Below are 25,597 nucleotides of genomic sequence, written 5' to 3' on the forward strand. Positions count from 1 at the left end.
GCTTTTGGTTTTTCTTTACGTTTTTTTTTCTTTTATTAACTTATTTTTGTAGCAATTTACCTAATTATTAATCAACAAGAAGAAACGCTCATTATAGTTGCTTTACGCTTCGCACAAAAAAATAACTGACACACATAACTAAAACCAAAAACGAATATAGTTTCAATTGGTTTACTTCAAAGCGGCTACAATAAAAAATTACAAAAAAAAAGCTCAAAACTACTAGCGCATTAACCTATTAAACTTCATGCTTTCGTTTAATTTTATTTGTATTTTGACTTCCATGTTATATTTCTGTATTTTCGGTTTTCATTATAATTAGGCTTAAGTAGTTATTTTCTTTTTGTTTTCATTTTCATTATTATTCCTTCGTCCTGCCTCGTAAATAGTTTTCAGAGTTGCATTTTAGTTACGCGAGGCACTGCTTGCCATCACCGTTACATTTCGCACTGCTTGCTTAGTGTCTGTGTTGGTGTGGTTTACTTAGTAGGGTGAGTTTGGTGAGTTCCGTGGTGTGTGTGGGAGAGAGATAGAGGGAGTGGGAGCGTAGAAAGAGATAGAGACAGTATCTGATACATTTGTTCATATAATGTATAAATGTATATATACATATATATGTATATATATTCGTAGAGAAAGGCACAGATGAAATTATCGTATAATTAAATTTGTTGCTTCTTCTTTTCCTCGCTTTCGCCCAAATCGTTTGCTAAGTTTGATTTTAAAGTTTATCTAAACTGGAGAGTTTCTTCACTTCGTTTTTTACAGTGTGTACAAAGAGTGTAAAATTGTTTTCGTTCTTAGATCTTTGGTTTTCCTTGAAAAATTAGCTTAGACCATGTTGAAAAATTGACAGTGTTAAGTTAGTGTTCTTTTCGTTTCCTCGCTTCTTTGTCTTGTTCTAGTTCTGCCATCTGAAGAAATATCTTGATACTCTATTGTAATTCGTTGATAGTTCCATATATACACTATATATAGTCATTAAACATTAATCTTTAAATTTCTACTACGATTCTCTTGGTTTTTGTTTTTTTTTCTTTATAAATGCTACTTTTTAAAGTTTTTCATGAAGTTGTTGCCGCCATCTTTGCTTCATCTTCCGGTTAGCTTTAGATTTATTTGATTTTTTTTTTATTTTTTATAAAAAAAAACATTTTGAATACCCTTACTGCGTTGGCACTGTTTTTCGGATGTCTGTATTTCTTTTAGGAGGGCGGTGTCTCGAAGTTTTGGAAGCCTTTAGAGGAGATATAGACACAGACAAGGGATATTTCGCAAAGATTGTCGACCAGATCGTAATAGCTATCTGTATGGGTGTATGGGTGTATTGGTGTTTGGGTGTAGATGTGTTTGTGTGTGTGTGTGTGTGTTTAAGTACCTAAGTAAATTCGTTTGCACAAAGTTGTCATGTTTTGTTTTTCCCTTTTCCGTATCATTTTATTTTCATTTGGGTATTATAATTTCCCCTGGAACAACGCAGCTTGCTTTCGTTTTTAGGTTAGGTACGTTCTTAAGAGCTACAGTTCTCTATTGCTTATCAATGGGTTCGCTCTGACGGCTCTATTCGGTATCATTGCGTTAGTTTCATCTTTGGCTAAGCTACGTAAAATACACTCGAATACATTTGATTACATACAGGCCTTCTATATACAGATAGCATGGTTTTGTGTGTTTTTCTTTCTCCTTCTTTTTTTATCGTTTTTGGTGTCTGCATGGCTTCTCATATAAACGTTTAAACTTTAAGAGCTAATCACAGAGTTGATGATTCTTTGTTCACAAATTTCCATCATTTTTGTTTCGAATGCAGTATCCCTATAAGTATAATAATATAACTGTATATATGTAAATCGCATATAACACTTGTATATAATCCATCATCGTCTGGGTAATCTTCGTTTTCGACAGCTACTTTTAAACGGAAAACACTCTAATCAACTTGAAACTTAGCTATTTACTTTCGCGATCTTGTAGTTTTTTAGTTTTTAAGTTTTTTCTTATAAGTTCTGCTTGTTAAAGTTATGAAAACCGTAGGATTGCACTAAAAACAGTTGACAATTTAGCTTACTAGCATTTCTTTTCTTTGCTTTACTTAACGTTGTTTTCAATTTTATTTTACTGGTTTGTTTAATTTTCGTTTTTGTGGCTAAAAGTTTAACATTTACCATTTACCATTTAGCTCATTAATCATTTATAGTGTTATGGCTATCGAATAACGCGATACTTGTGTTTTCTTCTCATCACACTCTTAGATCTTTATGCCTAATGTATAATGTTAAAGTTGTGGTTTTTAGAAAATTCCCTAAAGTATTCTTTAATGGCGACCAGGTTTGCACAAAAGAGTTGTTAAATATGTGGGGACAGCCTCTTAGAGATCTCCGGTGGAAAAACTCACAGTAAGGACTATCTATCCTAGCTAATAATCAGCTCGGCCGCAATTGTTTTCAGTGCAAACCTGGCCCTAGAGTTAGAGTTAGCTACTGTTAAAGATCTGGAGAGTGTGGCATGTGTGTGTGTGTGTGTGTGTGTGTGCTGACATGGTCTAGTCCATGGAGGACTGTGGCGACTTGACCAGGAGCAGTTCCTTGTAGTCGCTGTCCCTGTCCTCCCTGTCCTCGTGGTCCTGATCCAGGTCCTGGTCCTGATCCGGCTCCCTCTGCTCCCGCTGATCCATGCGCCTGCGCTCGCTGATGATGCGCAGGATGTCGGAGGAGTCAGATTTGCTGACCCCCACATTCGGCAACGTAGTGACATCCTGCAGCGGCTTGCAGATACTGCTACCACTACTTGGCTCTGGGATGTCCAGCGAACTGGAGGCAGTGAGCGGACCTCCCGATCCCGATGCAGATCCTCCTCCAGCAGTGGTGGGCAGCAGCAGCGAGCTCTCGTCCATGTCGGCATCCTCGTCCAAGGCCTGCTGCTTGAAGAGCTGCTTGGTGCTGCCACTGCGACTGCGCGGCGGCATGGATCTGGGCACGGAGAGCAGCAGGCTGCTCCGCAGACAACCCTGGTCCACGGACTGTGACCAGCCGAAGGGTCTGCGCGGTGGCGGATGCATAGGATGCAGGGCCATGGGCATGGGCGTGGGCGAAGCTAGGGGCAGGGGCAGGGGCAGGGACAGGGGCGTGGGCAGGGGGCTGACCAGGGCGGGCACCAGGGAACTGACCACCGCCAGCGAGCTGACATCCTGATTGGGCGACGCCGCATCCAAGTGCCCCACATCGGCACTCCGCGTGCTCCGTATGTCGTACGCAACACCGCCCCCACCCCCGTCCGACTCGAGGCTCTCGAAGATAGTGCCCCTGCGGCAGTCGAGGGCATCTCCGCCCCAGGGCAGCGAGTCGCAGCTGGTGCGCTTGGCCTCCAGGTTCCGCCGACGGATGGCCTGCTCGTCTAATGAGCGCTCCTTGGACAGCACGCCGCGCTTGCGGAAGCCGGCGGCCGCGGAGGCGCGTCGCCCGCGGCGGCGATTGTCCAGCGGCGGCAGCGGGAGGCCGGCCACGCCCACAGCCAGCGGTTCGCCCGTTCCACCGCCTCCCGCCGACGTCGCTGGGCCGCCGAAGGGCTCGCCCAGCCGGGCGCCGAGCGCCTGAGGCGTCAGCGTGCCGCCCATCTCGGCGAGACTCAAGCCGAGCATGGATTGTGGTGGCTGCTGGTAGTACTGAACGGTCTGCCTACGTTGTCCAGCTCCAGATGCCGCAGATGCCGCAGATACCGCTCCCGCAGATACCGCTCCCAACGATACCGCACCCCCAGCGGCCACTTGATTTAGATTGGTGGCCGCCGAACTGGTCAGGCTCGAACTGGGATTGCCGCCGCCAATGGACTGAACAGGCGGTGGAAACTTCTTGTCCAGCGAGGGCGTACTGTAGATGAAGTTCTTCGGCAGCGATTTGACCTTGGCCAGGGGGCGCGGGGGAGCGGCCGCCTTCGATTGCGCCTCCGCCAGCTGCTGGCACAACTTTTGCTCCTGGGCGAACTCCTGCTCGCGCACCAGCTCGCGCTCGAGCTCCACCTCCATGTCGAGCTCGTCTTCCATTTGCTTGTGGCTCTCCTCGAGGTGTTTCATCAGTACAGCCACGACGACGTTCACTAACACGAATTGCGCCATCAGCACGAATATCACAAAGAATATGGGAGCAATAACCGAGCTGACGCAGCAATTGCGCACGCAATCGGCCGCGTCATCGCAATTATCCCTCAGCGTGTCCTTCATGATGCCGTTCCAATTGTCGCCAGTCGCTACGCGAAACAATGTGAGGAAAGCCATGCCAAAGTTGGCGAAGTGCGCGTGCTCGCCCAATCCCTGGCAGGGTATCTCGTCGGAGCACTCGAGTCGCCCAAACAGCTCCACGCCCAGCGCCGCGAAGATGAAGAACAGCAGGAAGAAGAGGAGGCCCAGGTTGCCCACCTGGGGCAGGGCCTGCATCACGGTGTCCAGCAGGGCGCGTATGCCCTTGGCCATTTTGAGCAGCTTCAGCACGCGGGCAATGCGCAGCACACGCATCACGCGGATGATGGTCGGATTGATGGGTATGATGTTCGTCTCCAGCTCCTCCAGCACAATGCCCACGATGGAGAGCAGGACGATGCCCACGTCCAGCTGGTTCCAGCGGTCCTTCAGGTAGAGCTTCCAGCCCAGGGCCACCAGCTTCATGTTCGCCTCCAGTATGAACACCGCCGTGAAGAAGTAGTTGAAGATCTTCAGCGCGTACTTCAGCGGATTGGGCATCTTGTAGTACTCCATGGCCATGGTGACCACGTTCAGGCCGATCACCGCCGCAATGGCCAGATCGAAGTACTTTGAGGTCACCACATTGTGCACGAACATGCGGGTGGGCGAGTAGTTGGTGTAGTACGGCGGCTCGTGCATCCTACGCCGCTTCTTCTCCATCTGAAGAGCACGCTTCGCGGCGCGCCGAATCTTCTCCTCCTTCTCCTGCTCCTCGCGACATCGATGGAAGTTCTCCACCACCACGCCCACGAACATGTTCAGGACGAAGAAGCCCACCAGAAGGATGAAGGCTATGAAGTACAGCAGCCGCCACTCGTTGTAGTTCACAATGGGCTGTTGGTCCACGCCGACGGCGTCCAGACCCGTATACATGATGTTCACCCAACCGTCGCGCGAACTCAGGACGAACAGGGACATCAGTGCCTTGCCCAGATCGTCAAAGTTGTACTTGCGGTTGGTCCACACGTTGCCTGGAATACGGCGGCACTCGTCCGCATTCCGCACGCCCTTGATGTTCTCGCCCTCGCAGTAGTAGAAGGTGCCCTTGAACAGCTGCACGCCAAGGATGCCGAAGATAATGAAGAAGGTGCAGCAGATCAGGACGATGTTGCCGATGGGACGCAGGGACGATAAGAGCGTTTGCACGACTAGTTTCAGACCCGGGGCTCGGTTGATCACCCGCAGCGGCCGCAAGGATCGGAGTAGTCGAAACACCTGTGCGGGGGTATCATTTTTTTTTTTTTTTTTTTTTTTTTTTTTTGGTTTTTGGGAGAAAAAAGAACAAGGACGAAAGAGAAGAGTGGGATTGTGGTTGGTGCATCGGCTACACTGCTTTATCGGTGGCGCCTCTGGAAGGCACACACACTGCTTGCGTAGGCGACCTCGGTTAGCGACCGCCAGGCGGCGCCACAGGTGCCGCATGTAGTAAAAGCATGAAGTAATTAACCATGTAGATATATTCAGGATGAATCAACAAAACAAAAAATCTCAACAAAACACACCAGTAAGTGGGCACTATTTTTAAAACAAAAATATATAAAAAGCATCTAAAAAAATATATTCATTCTTATAATTACATTTTCTTTACTTTTTTTGAAATTATGAACTAAATGCATTTACTAAGTATCCTTTTATCAATTTTCAAATGTAATTTTACTTATTTGATTAATCACTGGTTTAATATTCAATACACCAGGTTTAAATTTGTAATATACAAAATATATAAAAAATCAAACAATTTGCGATTAAGTGAAAAGTAAAAAAAAAGCCACACTGGTGTGTAATAACTAATGATATTACTTTCGAAAAATAAAACAAAATTGTTAAACAAAAATCTAAACTGTCTAGTAATTTGCTTTAAATAAAGAATAATTGCAACATTGCTTGAACAACAAAGCATGGCAATGGAAAGTATTTATAAAGGTAAAATTACAACAAGATGAGGCGATTGCATTTAAAGCTATATGGAGATGTTTTGGGGTTCGATTAAAATGGAATGGGAAAGCTAAAATTTTTGCTTCATTTTTATAGGGGTATGACACTATCTGACAGTGCTCCTGACCTCATGAAATAATACAATGAATAGGTAATTAAACTGAGCAAGAATGTTTTGAAAAGAAAATGTGTTTCTTTTTTACAGAAATTATGAAAAAAAAACACTTTTGGTGTTTTTAAAAGATCCTTAATAGTGTCATAACCCTATTATTTGGAGGTTGTCGACAGGAAGAGGGAAACTATCAACTATGTACAATACAAAACGCAAAGAAGGCGAGTCAACTGATTACTTGAACTTTTGTTTTTCTTTGGTTTTTTTCTGGGGAGTACTCTTATGTTGGTTATAATTTTGGGAGGGGGTCTACACACACATAATAAATGGTGAAAACAAATTGGAGCTTTTGTTGCTGATTAACGCATATAGCAGCAGAAATTTACCTGAAGTTTTCAGAGATATATACAATATATATAAGTATATTATATACATGAGTTAAATTGATAGACACAAGATGTGTGTAAATAGAAAATCAAATGAAAATTGAAAAGATTTTAGAAAATGTTTCGTTAAAGAATTTTGGATCATGTGTGTGTGTGGGTGTGTGTGAGATTGTGTGGATGTGGTTGTGCGCAAGAATAAGAAGAGCACATAAAGAGACAGAGATGGCCAATCATCAGAGAAACAGAGACAAAGATATGTGTTTGGGGCGATATAGCGAGCGAGTTTTGATTGGGGTTATCAAGCTGCAGCTTTTAGCATTAGCTTTAGCTTAAGCATTAGCGTTAGCTTTAGATTAGATAGCGATTTTGCGATTTAGCGATAGCTTTTCTGATCCGAGTGCGCAGCCCAGCAGCCACTTATATGGGCGTGGTCGGTTCTGGGCGTGGTTCTTGGTAGTAGCTGTTCTGGTTGATGGTCTGCTTGTTGGTAATCGCTTGAGATTGGCTTGTTTTTTCTGGTTAACTGGTTTTCTTGGTTTTCTGGTCGACTGAGGACTGCTGGCTACTGCTGCTGCTTTCGGATAGCAAAGTGTCCAAGGGCCGCGAGCCCGTACTTACCCTTAAAATCCCAAATATCCTCGGACTCGATTCGCTAATCAGGGACATTAACAAATCAATTATGGAAATGGTAACCAAAGATCCGTCCATGATATTCCAGCCGGACGTGAAGTAGGCGTCTTGGCCGTAAAACATTCCCGTGGCCACCACCTGCAATTTAATCATATTTAAATCGATCAAATAACATTATAAATATTACATAGCATTCTCTTACCTTGATGAACATTTCGACGCTAAAGACGACTGTGAACACGTAATTGGCTGTTGCCAGAAACAATCTTTCGGTGCTGCTTGGAGGGATGTTTGGTCTTTCCATGGCCAGGGTGATACAGTTGAGCGCGATAAATAGCAGGACCACGTTGTCGAACCACTTTTGGTTGACAAACCACGTACAGATTTGCCGGAACCTGCAAAACGAAGGGCGTCGAAATGCAAATACGTGAAACAGAGCTCGCTGACAAAGTTGCAAATTGAATTTTTCACTCGGTTAAAAAGATACGGAAATCAGGACGAGTCCAAGTCAATGGCGGAAAAAATTACTTGCTAAATTAATGGAAAGGAATATCGTAAATTCACAATCATGGAAAAAATACTAAAGACAAGCTCAGTATTCTTTAAAGCTATTTATTTATTTTCAATCTGCAAATGAGCCTACCAATTAAATTTAGGAAAACATAACATAAAAAATAACAATGCCATATACTTAAACCATGAAAAAACAAATACAAAAGTTAAAAAAAAAATTTATTTAAATGTTTTATAAAGATTTTATAACAAGGTTTGAGGAATTGCTTTGAGTTGTTATGCCAAACCTAGCAACGCTTATAAACATTAAACAAAAATGGCCAGACTTTCGTCATTTTTATGAAGTTAGAGCTTGAAGAATTTTACAAAAATAAATGCTCACCTGTTATCCTCGGGGAATATGTAGAGCGAGTAGTCCTCGCGCTCGGTGGTAAAGTGCTTGGGCGTCAGCTGCTCGATGAGCATCTTGAGCTTCGAGTAGCGCTCGCCGCCTCCTGGCATGATGGAATGTGGCTGCATCGCCAGCTGCTGCTGCTGGTGGTCCTTGGACAAGCGGTGCTGCTGCTGCTGCTGGGTGGTCGAGGAGAAGGAGTCCTGCCGTTGCTGGAGCAGCTGCTGCTGGTGGAGCTGCTGCAGCTGCTGCAGCTCCTTCTCCTCGAGCCGCTTCTTCAGGTTGTAGTGGCTTATGGAGTTCTTGCGCTTGTCCCGCGCCTCCATGTACTGCTGCAGCATGTTGTCCGGCTCGTTGAGATTGCCGTACGACTTGTTCCACTTGTCCAGGTCCATCTTGGAGTTCGTGTACGAGAGTGACTTGCGGTTGGCCTCCAGGTTGTGCAGATTCAGATGTGAGGTCTTGCTGAAGGCCAGCTCGATGGAGCTCATCCTGCGTTGGCCGGGTCCCGGGCGCAGCTTGGGCTTGGGCGGCTGGTTCAGATTTTGATACACCTGAGAGTTGAATATGCATGCCGAGGCCCGACGACTGCCCGGGTACATGGGCGCGCTGCCTATGCTGAGGGTATTCGATAGCCTCCGTATCGAGTTCTGTGGGCTCAGGCGATTCGTTTCCTTGGCGCCCGAGGAGGGACCGCTGCTGACCACAGCGTTGCCACCTCTCAGCAAAAAGCTGCTGTCGTTGTCATTGTTCAGCTGCTGCTGCTGTTGCGGCTGCTGCTCCTCCTCCTCCTGGGTCCTTCGAGCCGGATTATCCTCGGTGGCCAGGGCCAAAGCGGAGGATCGTCGCTTCTTGGAGCTGCCCCGCCTCAATCGCTGCTTGAAACTGCCCTGTTGCAGGGACGGGGCCAGGGGCAGGCGTTCGCTGGAGGAACTGCCACTGGTTGAGGCCCCCGTCGTGTTGGCACTCCTACCAATTCCTGCCACCACCGGCATCTCGCCACCCGGCCCGGAACCCACACTCACATCGTTTAAACTGTGACTCTGACTCTGCGCCTCCGCCGAGGACGAGATGGTGGGCACATAGATGGGCGTGGCCGCCGCCGTCGTGCTGGAACTCTTCGAGATATCGTCGATGATCACGCTGTGCATGCTGGCCGAGCTGCCAGCGGTGCTGCCGACACCACCCACGCTCACGCCCACTCCCATGCCCAACTGGCTGGCATTGAGGATGTTGAGGGGCTTGTGGGCCAGAACTGGCGAGGGCGGGATGAGATCGATGGAGGGTATGCCCTCGTCCAGACTTCGCTGTCCGCCGGTGAAGATGTTCGGCGGTCGCAAAAGCGAGGGAGAGGGCGGACTGGGTGGCTGCGGATGGTTGATATGGTATTGATATTAAATTAATTGATATATGACGCTGCATGGTTTACAACCAGCTATATGGATTTATGTCCTGCACTCACCTCCATGTCGCCCCACTGGCGAAAGCTCATGCCCGGCTCCAAAGTGGTGCTGGGCGAATCCTGCGGCGTGGCCGCCGTTGTCGTGATGATGGGCGGATCCCGGACGAGCCGGATTTTTGAGAGGCGTGGCGCCTCGCTGCGCCGCTCCTTGATCGAGTATGTCTGTGTGCGAGGGGGGTGTGCAATGTCAAGTGGTGTCAAGGTCAAGTGGTGTGTTAAATGTCTGTCTGTGTAGTGATACCAACGTGCTTACCTTTTTGAGGCCGCCGCGCGGCTTGGCATGCTGCGCCCCTCCCTCCTCCTTGCCACCGCCGCCCGCCTCCCTGTCTCTGTCTCTGTCTCTGTCTCTGTCCCGCTCTCTGTCTCTATCTCTATCCCTGTCGAGCGGGAGACCAGAGGTGCCGCCAGCGGATGGGCCGACGGCAGACGAGGCGGGCAGCTCGTTGATCTGGTAGTCGTGGGTGGGCTGCAGCAGGCGCTGGCGGTGCATGTTACTTTTGGCCTCGATGATCAGCTCCGCGGAGTCCTGCAGCTGCGGGTGGTGGGGATTACGAACCGTGGATTCAACTCGGACATGACACTCTCAAACAAACATACTCGACAGAAACACACATGCAGCATGCTATCACACACTCTATCTTCTATTTTTTTTCTTTTTTGCCTTCCCAATCAATCACACCTGGTCAATTGCGGTCGCAATCCCAATACCGATCCCGCTCCCGATCCTCTTGAGATCTCACTTACCTTGCGCACATCCTCCGCCGATCGCCAGCGGTTGCGCACCTCGTAGTAACTATCGTTGGTGGTCGAGGAGTCCGCCTCGCTGCGCGACTCATCGTACATACCATCGCTGTAGTTCTCGGCCAGCGTCTCCTCGCGCAGTTTCTTAACCAACTCGCGCTGTTCGCGCTCGCGACGTTCATTTCGCTGAGGGAATCAAAATTTCAAAATTAGACTTTCTCGTCAACCGGCGTGGATTGCGGGTGGGGTGGTGGTTCTAATGGTAGCATTGGGCTTTCGAGGTCGTTGGGTCGACGGCGGGTCGGTCGCTTTACGGACCCACTTGCTCGGTGGCTGCCTGGATCGGCAGGCACCACTTCCGGTCACATGGAACAGGGGCAGGATTTGGAAATGGTTCGCGTCGCAAGCGATGCTTCATATTATTATATAAGTTTTAGCTAGCTTTTTTATTTTTTTATGTTATTTACAATAATTCTAAATCTATCTAAGCTGGCAGAAAGTGTCCCCATTATCATCTTTCAAGTAATTATTTAGAGTTTATATTTTGTTGAATTAATAAACAACCAGTTAGAAATCGATATAAAGCTGTTCAAAATGTCATAATATAGTTTGTTTTGTTTAATAATATGACCATTTTTTTTTTACCATAAACATTAATTACGTTTTTAAATATTTTCGTTATTCTGACTAATATTGCTACGTGAAATTCGAAAAACTTTCCAAGGTGACAGCTATTGCAACTTTATATAAACAAAGATATTAAATAATTGAGAATTAACCATATTAAAATGTATCAAAATTTGAAGCGTCGCTTGCGTATAGTTGGTAAGAAAATATATTTATATCAAATAACCAATCGAGCAGGATTTTTTTTTCAAGTTTTAAGTTTGGGACAGGGGAATGATGTTGGCAAAACTCTACCTCTGAACTGAATCCCTCAACCAAAATGGCCACCAATAAATTAAATAGCACATAATTGCCGAACGTCATTAGGGCCACAAAGTACAATGCGGCCCAATGACTTGTCTTTTCCATTCCGTTGAACAGGACGACGTTCCAATCCTCTTGCGTCAGAATCTAAAACATTTGTTTTCGTTTTTTTTTTTGTGATTTTTGTAGTTGTTGTTGTTGATTGTTGTTGGAGTTGGAGTTTTATTGGAGTTGTAGAGTTGTAGTTGTTGATCGGTGGCAGTTGCAGTGGCGGGCGGCAAACGTGGTGCAGATTTAACATACATACGCATGGATATATATGTCGTGATACACATATCGGAATATATATCGAAAGAAGCGAAAGAAAAAGAACGAAATACCAATAAACAAATTTTGTAATTTTGTCGTTGTGGTGGGTGGCAAAGAAAGTAAGTAAGTAAGTAAGTAAGTAAGGCAGTAATTAGTTACGAAAAACGAATGGCAAAAATGTCAAAGGTCAGACAAAAGACAGACAGAAATATAGCGAGAGCAAAACAGCAAATGGTGTTTCAAAATTTTTTTTTGTATATAAATACATGTGAGTACACTTTGTGTCAGATTTGCATACTCATATGTACGTATATTGGGTGAGCATCAAAACACTAGCAGTTTGTTTATTTTGATTTTGGAAAACTCAGGCGCACATATAAAATAATCGTTAAACTTAAAAATATCATCGGTTAATAAGATTCCTGACCTCAAAAATGGGATAGACCCAAAGAAAAGCAAATAATCCTGAAATCAAGGGGCAAAAGTCATGAAAATAGTTCCACAAACATAAAAACCAAAAAACCCATTTTGGATTTTATATTTAGAATGTCAAAACCATAACATTTTAAGGTAAGTAATTTTGATATGAATAATTTATAAGTGTTTTTTATAACATATTTTTTTACATAGTTTTGACATAGCTAAAAACATCCGGATTTAGGCATAGCTTTAGAAAGTGAGATAGTCGGAAGAAAGATTAAGATGGGGACTTGAGGGAGATCAAACAGGGGCGGCAGCTTGACTTAATATATCCGTGGACATCCCTTAAGAAAGCTGCTCAAACTGACTATTTTTTATTAAACAATAATTCGTGGTGTGGTAAATAAAAAAAATTTTAAAGCAAAACTAAATTTAAACCAAAATGGAATAAAAATATAAGCGAGCTATAAGCAAAGCCAAAAGCAAATAAATTTAAGAGAAGCAGCGAAGGCTCTCAGACTAAATCAAAGAGCAAAAAGGCGCACAAAACTCTTGCATATAGAAATTTGTAAAAAGTTTAAAATTTTCATGGAGCTTTTTGTTTTGTTCTGTTTTTGCTTTGTACACAAAGTGCCAATATATTTTTCTATTTCGTTTTTTGTTTTTTTTTTTTATTGCTATACAATACGAATGCGGTTTATATAAGAGGCGAATTAACTTGATTTTGTTTTTGTTTTTTTTTTTTTGTTTTTTTCTAAACTTTTGTGGCTGTACATTTGTATTGCGCATGAGCAACTTTAAAAACATATGTATGAACAACGCTTTTTATACAGCTTGCTTAGCAACAAATTTTTAAATTGGATCGACTAGGTGAAAGAAAGATTTATAGAAAAAGCAAAGATCGAGGGGAAAGCAGCAGCAGCAAAATGAGAAATAAAAACTTTCGTTTCTGTTTGAACAAGCCAACGAACCAACAAACAAACAAACCAACGAACAAACAAAAGACTTAAATCAAGTATATACAGTTTGTATGTGTGTAGCTGTAGATGATTCATTGGGCTCTGAAAGGTCGTGGGAGGTCGCAATCGAGAGTTGATTCGGGTCTGGCATACAATTATAAAGCCGAAAGCCAAAAGCCGAGGGCAGATTAAGGTGATGATCCCAAAAATCATGCAACAAAACTCGGAACATCAGCGGTTTTGGATTTTGCTTGGTTTATGTCATATGAGTGTGTGAGCGAGAGAGGGGGAAAAAAGAAAGAGAGAAAGACAGAAGAGAGAAAAAGAGAGAGAAAAAGATTGATGTGAGAGGACCGAGTGTAAGTCCTTTCCAAGGACCTTCGGTTATTTTTGTACAGCTGCCGTGAAAATCTTCGTATTAGAGATGTCAATGCTGTTGATAACTTTATCGAAGAGTATCGATTTTTATTCAAAAATCGTTTTTTTTATTTACTACGATTTCTCAAAGCGATCTCCGGTATTATAAATCTTAAGTATTATTTTCACCAGTTCAATAGCTTGGAAACCTTTTAAGCATAAATTAACGAAATTTCATATTTTGACATCTCTACTTAAACTTCAAGCCTTACAACATCGTATTTTTGTTAAAGAAAACATGTTGTTTTGTGTGACAGAACGGAATTAATCCAAACAACGGAATAATCGCAAAACGTTATGATGATCGCCCTTCCGATCAAAATATATACACGGTTTTTTTGATTTCAGTATTTTAAGTTGAGCCTACCCAATGGTCATGTGTTTGTGATTTCGGGTGTTTTGTGGGTGAAGAAAAACTCTACGACTACATTTGCTGGCATCAGAACCGAAACGAAATCAAAAGTAAAGTCGGAAAAAGCTGATTAAGAGAGAGAACTGAAGAGATACAACCAACTGGTGAGTACGTAGACAAAGGCTAGGAGCAGGATAATGTAAATTAAGGCAAACAAGGAGGTCAAAGAGAGCAAAAACTAGAAACTGGGAACTTTTGTGGCTATAGGTAAGAATTCGTTAAATACTTTGTCAAAATCACAATAATTTTAGACTGGTATAGGTACTGATAGGTATATTTTGTGACTGTTGTTCAATATGGGTTTCCATTTTTTTTTTTTTTTTTTTGGGGATGTGGGTTGTACAGCTTTAGATGGTGGAGGGATTTGGGGGAATAGGGCTGTGGTAAGTGGATGGAAGGTAGTTTATTGCTGTATTATTGTTCTTACTTGGAATACTGTGACTGTGGCCCACAAAATGTTGTTGAAGTGTTTGCGATCGCACTCGCATTGCGGATGCCGGCTGATTATTTCGGGACACGTGCACTCGCGTTCGAGTCCGGATTCGTCCAAAAATTTACAAAACTTACCGCCAAACAGATACATGCCGAGTATGCTGCAGGTTTATATATATGTTTTATATATACCGTATACATATGTATTTATTTATAGAGTCATAGATGTGTGTCTGTTATCATAGTTCATTAATGGCTATATAAACTGGTTCATAGATATATAGAGAGAGCTGGGTTCATATATATATATGTATATTATATAGTTGCGATTCTTATTTCTAAGGATATAAACGAGTAGTAGGTTCATCTAGTGGTCCCTGTACATATAAATGTGGATTGGGTGTTTTTCGGGGCTACTTGTGATTCTCTAGAGCAACAAAATTTAAAGAGGCAGAGAGAAGAGTCTTCTCATCTGTAACGGAGTCTGTGCTTCTGCTGGCATGGGCACTTCTGTTCTGTTCTACCTTGATTTAGGGGAGTTTTGTCTGTCTATATACACAGTGGATGGTGGGTAGTTCTCGATCTAGCCTCAATGCTTGCATATTTACATATACCTCCTAGAATTGTGTGCTATTATTTTACAGTTGTTCTCGGTCCTTCGGAACGACAACTTGAACTGATCGAAAAACTCTACGGATTACAGAAGAATCTGTTTGTGTTTTGCATGTACGGTATGTTATGTTCTATATATGAGGAATGTGTTCCTTTAAGCATTCTGAGTATCTGAGTAAAAAGGGGGGGCTTCGATTACAGTTTAAAGTGGGAGATTGGTTGGTTATGCGTGTGTAAATGTGGCTGTGTCTGTGTGCGAGACAGTGGGAGAGACAGAGACAGAGAGAGTTCTCCTTTCAGAGGGTTTTTGGGTGGAGTTCTATACAACTTAGAGTCTAGAATAGTATATTGTCTAGAGAAAAGTATTTATACTTAAACGTAGGACATTGAGCAAAGTGTGTGACAAAAATCAAAGCATTTATATTGAGTACACAAAGAAAAGCACGAGCGGGACAGCGAGAGGAGAAAGAGAGATATATATAGAGAGAGCGAGACGGAGGCAGAGGTGTACAAATAATGTGTGTGTGTTTGCGATAGGTGTATGCGAAGTGTTCGAGATGCTGGATGCAAACTCAGTGCTACTTGCTTATTACTGCATGCAGAAAGCACAACAAACTCGAACGGAAATGCTTACCTGGTGCATCAAGGTACATCACACAAATACAAACACACATACAACAATCTTATGGACATATATGGCTTATGGACATACCCATATATATACGAATATTTCGAACGACATGCGGATGCGCGCTGCTTGCTATGGAACTCGTAACGGCAAGGGTAACGCCAACGGCAACGGTAATTCTAGCACTAACACTAAAGGTTAGCTAACGGTAATCGCAACGGTCAACGCATGCATGCCAAATCAAGAATCGTAATCGTAATTGGTATCGAAATCGAACTAACTAAAGATCAAATCAGGTCTTAAACTGAATACCACACTCAATCAAAGGGCACACCACAAATTAGTGCGAGCGAGCAAGATGGCTAGCTAGCTAGTCGATCTCGATGTCTGGCAATCGAAATGCATCGATAAGAAATCAATCAAATCATAAAATATGTGTGTGCGAGTGATTGTCCCGAATATCGATATCCAAATCACTCGCACCCACGCACAAAAATAAACAAACACATGATTAGTCAGACAGACAGAGAGTGAGAGAGTGATAGAACGACACAACAGTTATCGATTAAAGCGGAAAACAACCGGGTAATCGAATCGGAAAGGAAACGGAAATGAAACGGAAATCGTAATTTGAGTTAAAAGAAAGGTGAAAACGAAGGAAAGCAAAATGCTCAACGTATCAGAACGTATTTCTCTGGGGAATTCGTAATGGATTTCTTTGGCTTATTTCTTTTTTTTTTTTTCTCTTTCGGTTTCATGAACAGTTAGGTTATCGTAATCATATCAGTAGCAGATTATGGCGTAACATTAGGAGTAGTAGTAGTAGTAGTAGTAGTAGTAGTATAGATATATACATATAGGTTTACGTATGGTATAAGGCTGATAGCAATGGGTCTACCTGGAACACTGTGACGAGCGCCCAGAGCAGGCTGTCGAAATTCTTACGATCGCAAATCATCTCTCCGTTAACTTTCTCGCAGAATTTACATCCGAACAGATTCATGCCGAGTATACTAAAGTGATGGTTTGGTTTTGTTGATATATAACATGATATATATATATATTTTTTTGTTGTTGTTTGATTGTTTTTCGATATCGATTATATTTTTTAAATATATATTCTTATATATTTTTGTGTTTTTTGGTTTTTTTGGGGTATTTTTTTGGGTTGTGTTTAGCATACAGTTTTTAGGTTTATTTTAATTTCGGTTTTTGTTTTATTCGATTATAATTCGATTGTTTTTAGTATTTTTTTAATTTATGTTGAGTGTGACAAAGAGAGAAAGAGAGAGAGAGAGAGAGAGACAAAATATATATATATAGAGAGAGATAGTTAAGAAGGAAATAGAAAGAGTGTGGGTTAATGGTAAAGAAATACAAGAGAGAGAGAGGGAGCGAGAGCAAGGGAACTAAGAAAATCTAGTAAGTGTTCTTGTAAGTGAAGTGAGCGGCAACGAAAGCTAATAAATGAAAACACTCGGAAGAAGAGAGGTTAGAAAAGGAGCTTTCATGGCCCGCCTAAAGGACTGAGATCGGACCACGGAACAGAATGGAAACAAAACAAAGGTACAGTTCACTTTCAAAGGAACTAAGGAGAAGCTTAAGCCTTGCAATTAATGGGAAATATTTGGTCCTTGGGTTTGTTTTTAATGTTTTTTTTCTGGTTTTTGATCTTCTGTTTTCAGTATTCTGATTTATTTTAGTTTTCTCTTTTGAGTTTATTTAGGGCATTTATCGAGTTGGTTTATCGGTGACGATGCTGGCTTCTTTCGTGTTAAGCTCCATTTACAGTTCGTTTGGTTCATTATTAGCTTGTTAGGATATAGCATGTGATGTTATTATAAAGTCTGGTCGGATGTTTCGTGTGGCTGTTGTGTTTTTGCTATTCTAACTACACAAACTCGATTACGTTTACTTTAGCAACTAGGCTAGCTAATATGTGTGATCTTGTTGTCGTTCTGTGTGTGAATACTGGATTTTCATAGTTTTACGTGTTTATCAATTACGAGTAATCATATATATATATATAAATAGAGAGAGAGTACGGGTATATATAGGTATGTATCAAACTGCAGCGACTGCAACTACACAGTAAGTAAACGTACGATCTTTTTAAGTATTTTTAAGTTTAATTTTTCCAAATACTTTTATTTTGTCGAGTGTATTCTTTGGCGTGAGTGTGCGTGTGCCGTGTCTGTGTACAAAGCTTCGAGCAGCAAAGCTTTAAAGCCCGCATTTTCAAGTCTTCTGGCAAAAGCATCAAAACCAAGCCGAGCTTTCTTGTATGTACGGGTGTGTGTGTGTGTTGTGTTGCAGTGTTGGTTAACGCTAAAAGAAGCTAGGATACACACTTAGTTAATTTGAAATGGAATAAAGCGTTTTTGGCTAACTAACTTAGCTAACTAATTGGTTCTGTGGCTGTTATTGGTGTAGTTGTATTGTGTTAAACCAAATGAGCTTTAAATGATTGGGTTTTATAGAGAGAAAGAGAGAGACAGCGATAGTGTTGGAAAGAGCTTGATTGTGGTGTGTTGAGAAAGAGTTTTTGAAGGTCGTAAGAAAGTAGAGTGTAGAACATATCCCAAAAAAGTTGATTAAGATAGGCAGCGACAGTTTGGTCGGTGCTTGAAATTGAACTCAAATTAAGAAAGAACCGAGCGAGAGAGTTATAGAAACAGAGAACTTCAGAGATTAGAGAGGGAGATATTGTGTCCGTGTAAGTGAGATGTAAGAAGGTGTTTGTGTGTAAGAGTAATGCAAAGTGAACGAGCGAGGACTCAAAGTGTACGACAACTAACGACACTTTTGGGATTGAACAGAGAGCATAAAGTGGATTATAGAGGATCGGGGGAGATATAGCGAGGTAGAGTTATATATTTCAAGTGATACGGGTACAGTTCTTGCTGATACGGATACGAGATCGATTGCTTAAAAAGTTACACAAATTGTAACGTCATCTAACTACGATTCGTCCATAATTTTCAAATGTTACTCAGGAACAGTAAGTGAGAAAGATACCAAGAGATAGAACATAAGAAAAGGTGATGAAGAAAAAAAATAGAGAGAAATCGTTAAGAGATCGCTTGGAGAGACATTAAAGCAGATCTTTACTCATATAGGCAATACTCAAGTGGTACGCAGAAGAAACGATCGTGTCGAAAAAGTACTTGAATGAGGGTGGGGTTTTGGGGAGAGGCATGGGGTTCAACATATACGTGTTAGTCTTTGTATGATTATGGGGTGGGCAGGGCTCGAAGTCTTTGGAATCCTTACGAACTAGGGAAAATGGTATGAAAAGGGCAGGAATAGAAAGATCCATCAAATGGTAAAAAGTTCAGCAGTTATTCAAACTCGACAAATTTCATAAACTTTATACTGAATTTCTTACTATGAACTTGAGTCAATAAATCAGAACTTTTTTAAGCATCATTTAATATATTGCTTTAAATAGGGACTATCTTGAAAGACTTTAGATGCGCATCTGCTGAGATTGAATATAATACATCGTTTTAGAGACCCTAGGTTTATTTAATGTTATTTTTAAGAGGTTTTTAATCATAAAAAGTCATAAGACCATCATACCAATATAAAATGTGTATACTTTTCAACTTTCTTTCCTGTAAAATAACTGCTTCTGAATTGTTCTGAAGGTAAAGGGATAGCGATGGATTTTCTAGAATGATGGGCTAATGGCTGGGTTGGGGAACCGGTTGGCTGGATGGGTTGGTTAAAGGACGTTCATCTATGTGGAAAGCAGCTAGTGAGGCGCTAGGAACTGTTAGACATAAGACGACTGCTATGGGCTAACGAAACGAAACTGTTTCTGTTTCTGTGGCTCGGGTTCTTTGGGTTAATCACTCTTTTTCATTACATTTATTTGTTGTTTGTGGGGTTGCGTTCGATAACTGGTTGGCTATCGATTGTTGATTATATTGAATTTTCTTTCTTTTTCATCATTACTTTTGTTATCTCCGCATTCTTCGTGTGTGTCTGTGTGTGTCTGCGTGTGTTTGTGTTAGTGTCTTTTTTCTTTTGTATGTGAGTCTGTCTGTGTGCGTTAGTGTGTGTGTTTGTGTTTGTGAGTTGTGGTTAATAATCAGCAATCGAACTCACCTGAAGATGAAGATGAACAAAACGAGCAAGGAAAAGAAGACGGCCACGTTGTCCATGGTGCGCAGCATCACAAATAGCTGGCGTCGCAGGTTGGGCATGAAGCGGACCAGCTTTAGGATTCGGAGCAACCGGAAGGTCCGCAGTACGGACAGACCGGAGCCACCGCCCCCCGTTCCATTACCCATGAACGTCTGGCAGATCTCAATGGCACTGATTTTGGGGTGAAAATTGTAAAATATACTTCCAGAGAGGAGTTAACAAAACCCCCTCCCAAACTCACCTGAGAATCACAATGATGCCATCAAAGACATTGAACCCATTGGCTATATAGCGAAACGGACCCTCGGCCACCACCTTTAGCAACATCTCAACGGCAAAGATGCCCGAAAAGACGACGTTGCTCGTCTCAACAATGGCGGTCAGTTCCGGCGGCTGGTTGTGGTACTCTATGCCCATGGACAGGGTGTTGATCAGGATGGCCAGCAGGATGCCCTGCTGGAAGTACTTGTGCTCCACCAATCGCCGGATGTAGCGACGGGCCCAACTGCAGACGCGCGACAGGCAGCGATAGACGGCGATCAGACAGCGGGTCGTCGGCGATCTCTGCCTGGGCCGTTCGTCCAGTGGCGACAGGGCGTTCTGGTAGAGATCGTAGCAACAGGCATAGTCCTCCATATAGTTGCCGGTGGGAGTACGAGATTCTCGCACTCGCGAGTTACCCTGCCCCTGCCGTGAGCGATAGTTTCGGCTGTGACTGGTGGTATTGTTATTATTGTGATGGTGGTGCGATCCATGAGACTGCTGTTGGTGCTCCTTGCGGCGGTGGTTCGCTGTCTGGGTGCCGATAGGACCCACCACAGCCGACACGGTCGAGGGTTCGAGTGTCTGCCCCGGATCGCCGGCCGTTGAGGCAACCATCACAGTGGCTCCTTCGGCACCCGGCGACGGCGTTTGGTTTTGTCCTGTCGCCAGGGAGCGTGGCTTGTGATGCGCTCGCAACGCCTCGGCAGTGTGCGGATCGCAGCGGGCCAGCGATGTGTAGAATGACTCTAGCGTACTCTGACCTGTCGGCAAGGCCGCCGAAAAGGCCACAGAGAATGCTAAGAGCTCTTGACAAGTCATCGCATCGTGTATACCAAGTTCAGAGCAATCGGCATAGGGATTGGCAATTGTGCCGATAGTCTGCGGTAAATTCACCTGCAAAAGAGATTAGCAAATCGTGTATGAGCATTCTCATGTTTATTTAATTTGACAAAATTGCAAAAAAAACCTTGAGTCATGAAAAAATTGGCTGGTCAAGTGCAAGAGCCATCCGTGGGCTCCATTTTTCAGTTTCTTAAAGATTACTAAAAAAATATCTTGGTTTATTTGTAACTCACCTGCCAGATGCTGCCATCGCCGGCCTGGGTCATCTTCTCCGTGGAAAAGATGTTGCTTTTCTCAGTGGCTCCGCCGGCACCTGAAGCACCTCCTCCACTGGCACCATTCTGGTGGCTATTAAGTCCGGAACTGTTGTTGCTGCCACCGGCATTCGCCGCCGCCGCTGCCGCAGTTCCTGCAACGGTGGCAACTGTGGTGGGGACCGTCGAGGTGGTACCCGACGCCGCCGGATCAGCATTGAGGGCGGGGGGCGTGTGCAGCAGTACATACTCGTTGAACATCACCGATGGTCGGCGACTGGCCGAGGTGGGTGGACTGAGGAATCCAGAGGTGCACGGGTGGCTCTGCGGAGTTGCAGTGGTACAACATAAATGATATTAGAGGGCTTACAATAACTAGGCGGAAATGTCAGGTATTTATAGGGAATGAAATGGAAGCTAACGCTCAACTGGGTCTAGGACTAACTACACGCTAATTCCAGTAACCAAAATATTACAAGCGGGATTTTAGGGTTAATTATTACAAAATGGTTTCCGAAACAACCTGAAGCTTGGAAAAACATTATTATAAATTTACAATGCAAAACCTCGGCATACTTAAGGAAATTAGGTTTGTTTTTCCAATTTAAAAAGTTTTTGATACCAATACTTTACCCGGACGTTGAATTTTAGTAAAATTCCAATGTATTCTATTACACTCTTTAATCTTTAACCATTTTTGACGATTCCGCCTAGCATTTATTACGGGCTTAATGGGGGACTTATGCACATATACACAGGTCGGGTTATTGTCTCTGCTTTCAAACGGCGTTTACATACGCAAACAAAACGAAATTATATAAATAATTAATGGGCATTTCGGCGGGACAATGGGCTGGAACAATGGGCTACAGATTTATCAATGGGACAATCAATTCGCTATGTGCTTATAAACACAGAAACTAAAAAAAAGAAGCTATTCCATTTGCACTTAATATGCAAACATATCGTTTATATCTACAATTTGTAAGGGGTTTTTTCTCTATCCATTGCATTTTATGTAATTTGCATATTTGGTGATACTTGTTCGCAGGCTGAATGCCCTTGTTTATTTTGTGTGTGTTTCGTAGGACATTCAAACTTCGGTGCCACCGAAGTTTCGCTTCGCTCTTTCATAAATTATGCTGGCAATTTATACATATTATTTTCTTATTTATAGTTCTGTACCTTGCCTAAATTTCCCAACTGCAGCTATGAGAATTAGCAAGGTTTGTAACAAATATGAGAGATTATTATTATTATTATTATTTTCATTTGTGGCTGCTGTTTTAAATGCCGTCTGTTTTTGTAAGCTGGCTCTTTTTTTTTGGGTTGGGAATTTGGAAATATATATATATAAACAAATATTCTGTTTCTGTTGCTGTTTATCTTTACTGTTTTTGTTTTCGAATCGATTTGGGTGTTCTCTTTTCTGTGGGTTGGCTGGGCTGCGTTAGGGGTTGCATACTCACAATTAGCTGTTCGGAATCAATCATTTGCTGCGGAAACTTGAGCAATATGGTCTTTTGCTCGGCAGCACTGCCTTCGGGTTTCAACTGATGATGGGCGGTGGACTTTTTAAGCGAGGAACCTCGAGGTAATCCATCTGCGCCCAGCGATTGCTCTGTGTTGTCGGAGGAAGAGTGTTGTTGCTGCTGCAGCTGTTGCTGATGATGATGCTGCTGTTGTTGCTGCTGCTGATGCAGCAACTGATGTTGCTGGTGGTGGGCCGAAGACATTGTTACACTGGCGGCACTACCATTTATTCCATTGACTAGAGCCACTGTGGTGCAACTGGCTGCATTATTGTTAATATTGTTGCTGTTGTTGCCACTGCCGTTGTGGTTGCTACTCGTGCTGTTGTTGTTATTGTTATTGTTTGCCGAATTGAGCGGCACCATTACGGTAATCATCTGATCCTGAATGCTGGACGGCTTGCGATTACTGTACTTGGGGCACTTGGGATGATGGCACTTGATCCGCGACGGCGAGAAGGTCAAATTGTCGGCATTGGGCAGAAGGCCCTCCTTGCGCTGTTGTCGCTGGTACCTGTGGTTCCACACAGTGGTATTTTGAGTGGTTTCAGTGGTTTGGTGGCACAGCGGCAGAGTGGGTGAAATAACAATTCGATTAGCGACAAGTTTAACTGACAGTTTGCGGGGTTTACACACTCATGTCTGTACACAAAACATCGTGTTCTCTGTTTTTGGGGTCGCAATTGGGTGGGTCAGATGGCACGGAGATGTGGGTGGTGGTTTCGTTGCACGTGCATCGACTAGAAAGGTGTGTGTGTGGGTGTGAGGTGAGGGGGAGTGTGACAGTGGGGTATTCATTTGTACGTGCACTCTCATTAGTGTCAGTGCCATGTCGCGTGTGTGTGTGTGTGCGTGTGCTTAGCCATTAGACAGACAACAATCGCAATTACATAATTCAATCAAATGAACTAAGGACAACGACAGTACAAAAATGCAAATGATCCAAATTAACACGAGTCCCATCTGCGGATTCAGTGCCATTCGCTTAACTCGGTATTCTGTATTCTGTACTCTGTACTTTGTTCTAAATGTGGCATCATTGTGTGGCAGCAACATAGTGTGTGACACGTGATGAGGAGAGGTGTTGGTTGCAGAGACGGGTCACCAAAAAGGAGGTCTTGATTAGCTAATTAGTCTGGCTCGGCAAACTGCATAATGGCTGATTTTGCTTCAAGAGAAGGTACAGCTTGTCAGAGGTTTATCATCAAACACAGTGTATAACTTTTGGGTTACTTCAATCATGAAAATCTATTGGTCTTCACCGTAATCGAAAACTAGTCATCGAGCCTCAGCTTAATCATTTCAATTTGACTTAAAGTTTTTCAAACAATACATATTTTGCGATCTATAGATTGAAAAGTGGTTTTTACTTATTGACTTTCCAAAGACATTTTGTAAAGTAATATGTTAAGGACAACCTAATAATTTGATATGTGTGAGAGGTTTGAAACCTTTTAACAATGTAAGATGCACTTTTTAATAAGTTATAACTGTTCTAGCTTCACTTTTGTAGCTTTACACATTCATGCCCTGGTCACTAATCTCGATGCTAATTAAGTGCGAAATTAAATTAAATACTAAATGCTATAGCCAAGTGGCGAAACACTCGAGCAGATGCTTAAATCCAAAACTAAGTTACTTGAACAAAAGTTACTTTTGAAGCATAAATAACATTTTTTTAGCAATCTAAAAGTCTCTTCTAAAATACAAAAAAAAAATATTAAAAGTAAATAAATAAATAAAAATTAAAATGAGTAAGATAAGAGAAAAAAGAAAGTTGGGGAGCATCTCAAACCAATGATGTATTATAAATTAATTAATAGGCTATAAATAATGCATATGATAAATATAAAACAAGGGAATATAGTCTCTTCATGTAAAGGAGGTGCCCTTTTCGAGGGCAAACCAAAATGGAATTAAGTATTCTTTCAAATTTTTTTTGAGAAAATCGCAGGTGATTGGGGCAAAGTCCTTGTTCGCTGCTCGAGTTCCCCTGTCAGTGTGAGTTAAGCTTTTTGCCGAGAGGGATTAGTGCGCTAATTACTCGCTTTAATGGGTTAGTAATCAATCAAGTTTCAAGTGACTAAAGCCTACAGCTTTCTATAGCTCCTCCTTTTTTTTTTTGTTTTGCTTCGCGGTCGAGGGGTCGATTAAATCAAACAGAGACAGTCAGACTGAGACAGAGAAAGATGGGCAGAGAGAGACAGAGACATGGGGAAGGGAACGGAAGCCGGAAACCGGAAACTAAATTAACGAACGAAAGATATAATTGAATGAAATCAAAAGGTACAAGCAGCATACTTATATAATCTGTACTTCTTTAACATTCGTCTCTTGAAGCGGCGCCACAGATGGGCGATATATTTGACGATCTCCGCGTAGCAGGTGGCCGGTTCCGAGTTGTTTGTGCTGCTGGCCAAGGTCGATGTGGAGGTGTACCGAGCCCTCTCCTGTCGCATCCGCTCCATTTCGCGTTTCTTCGTCTCCGAGAATTGCGTGGCGATGACGACCAGGCACAGGTTGATCATGAAAAACGAACCAATCTGTAATCGATAAAAGAAAACACACATATAAAACAAGTTTCACGATTTGATAAAGCCACCACCCCCCCACCGTCGAAACAAACCGAAAGCCCCCTGAAATGTGCAATAAAGGATATCCAAAATGATATCCGTGGAAATATGGGGAAAAAAAGGTGGATTCGCGCCAGCAGGTGGCGCTTTTGTAGTTGCTGGAAAAACTTTTCGCATTTCCGTTTAAAAGTTTTCGTTTTCATTGCTGCCAGCGACAAATGCAAGCTGAAAGTTTTCCCATGCCTTTGTTTATGCTCTCTTCCGCAAAAACACACAGCAAACACAAGGTCCTGTGATGGGTCCTTGGGGAGGACCTACCTTTTCAGCCAGCCACTTAAATTCAATTAGCTGGGGGATCGGCAAACGCCACCTGGTGGTCATCGGGGGGATTACAAGGCACAAGGCGGCCCAGAGGCTGATCTCGAAACTTACAATCGCAAAACTTCAGCTTCCACCGAC

At 43.0% G+C, this 25,597-nt stretch overlaps 1 protein-coding gene across 3 annotated transcripts in view; it reads right to left on the reverse strand.

Annotated features, from left to right (window-relative positions):
* Nucleotides 1–1,671: 1,671 nt before the first annotated feature.
* The window catches only part of LOC128264945 (uncharacterized), an 88,669-nt gene continuing 64,743 nt past the window's right edge, over nt 1,672–25,597 (reverse strand). Inside the window, exons 12-26 of one of the 3 annotated variants that reach the window (XM_053000672.1) lie at nt 24,882–25,108; nt 22,503–23,079; nt 22,219–22,242; nt 21,013–21,357; nt 19,914–20,830; nt 19,634–19,843; nt 14,276–14,441; nt 11,323–11,478; nt 10,405–10,587; nt 9,914–10,192; nt 9,661–9,822; nt 8,190–9,565; nt 7,497–7,689; nt 7,283–7,432; nt 1,672–5,446 (exon numbers count right to left, since the gene is read on the reverse strand). In XM_053000672.1, the coding sequence (XP_052856632.1) occupies nt 2,540–5,446; nt 7,283–7,432; nt 7,497–7,689; nt 8,190–9,565; nt 9,661–9,822; nt 9,914–10,192; nt 10,405–10,587; nt 11,323–11,478; nt 14,276–14,441; nt 19,634–19,843; nt 19,914–20,830; nt 21,013–21,357; nt 22,219–22,242; nt 22,503–23,079; nt 24,882–25,108 (7,872 nt within the window). In that variant the 3' untranslated portion in view covers nt 1,672–2,539. Of the gene's footprint in view, nt 5,447–7,282; nt 7,433–7,496; nt 7,690–8,189; nt 9,566–9,660; nt 9,823–9,913; nt 10,193–10,404; nt 10,588–11,322; nt 11,479–14,275; nt 14,442–16,418; nt 16,534–19,633; nt 19,844–19,913; nt 20,831–21,012; nt 21,358–22,218; nt 22,243–22,502; nt 23,080–24,881; nt 25,109–25,597 lie in introns of those variants that run through there. The other 2 variants (XM_053000673.1, XM_053000674.1) reach the window with 2 other exon arrangements.

Source organism: Drosophila gunungcola, unplaced genomic scaffold, assembly GCF_025200985.1.
Source record: "Drosophila gunungcola strain Sukarami unplaced genomic scaffold, Dgunungcola_SK_2 000086F, whole genome shotgun sequence".
Classification (NCBI taxonomy): domain Eukaryota; kingdom Metazoa; phylum Arthropoda; class Insecta; order Diptera; family Drosophilidae; genus Drosophila; species Drosophila gunungcola.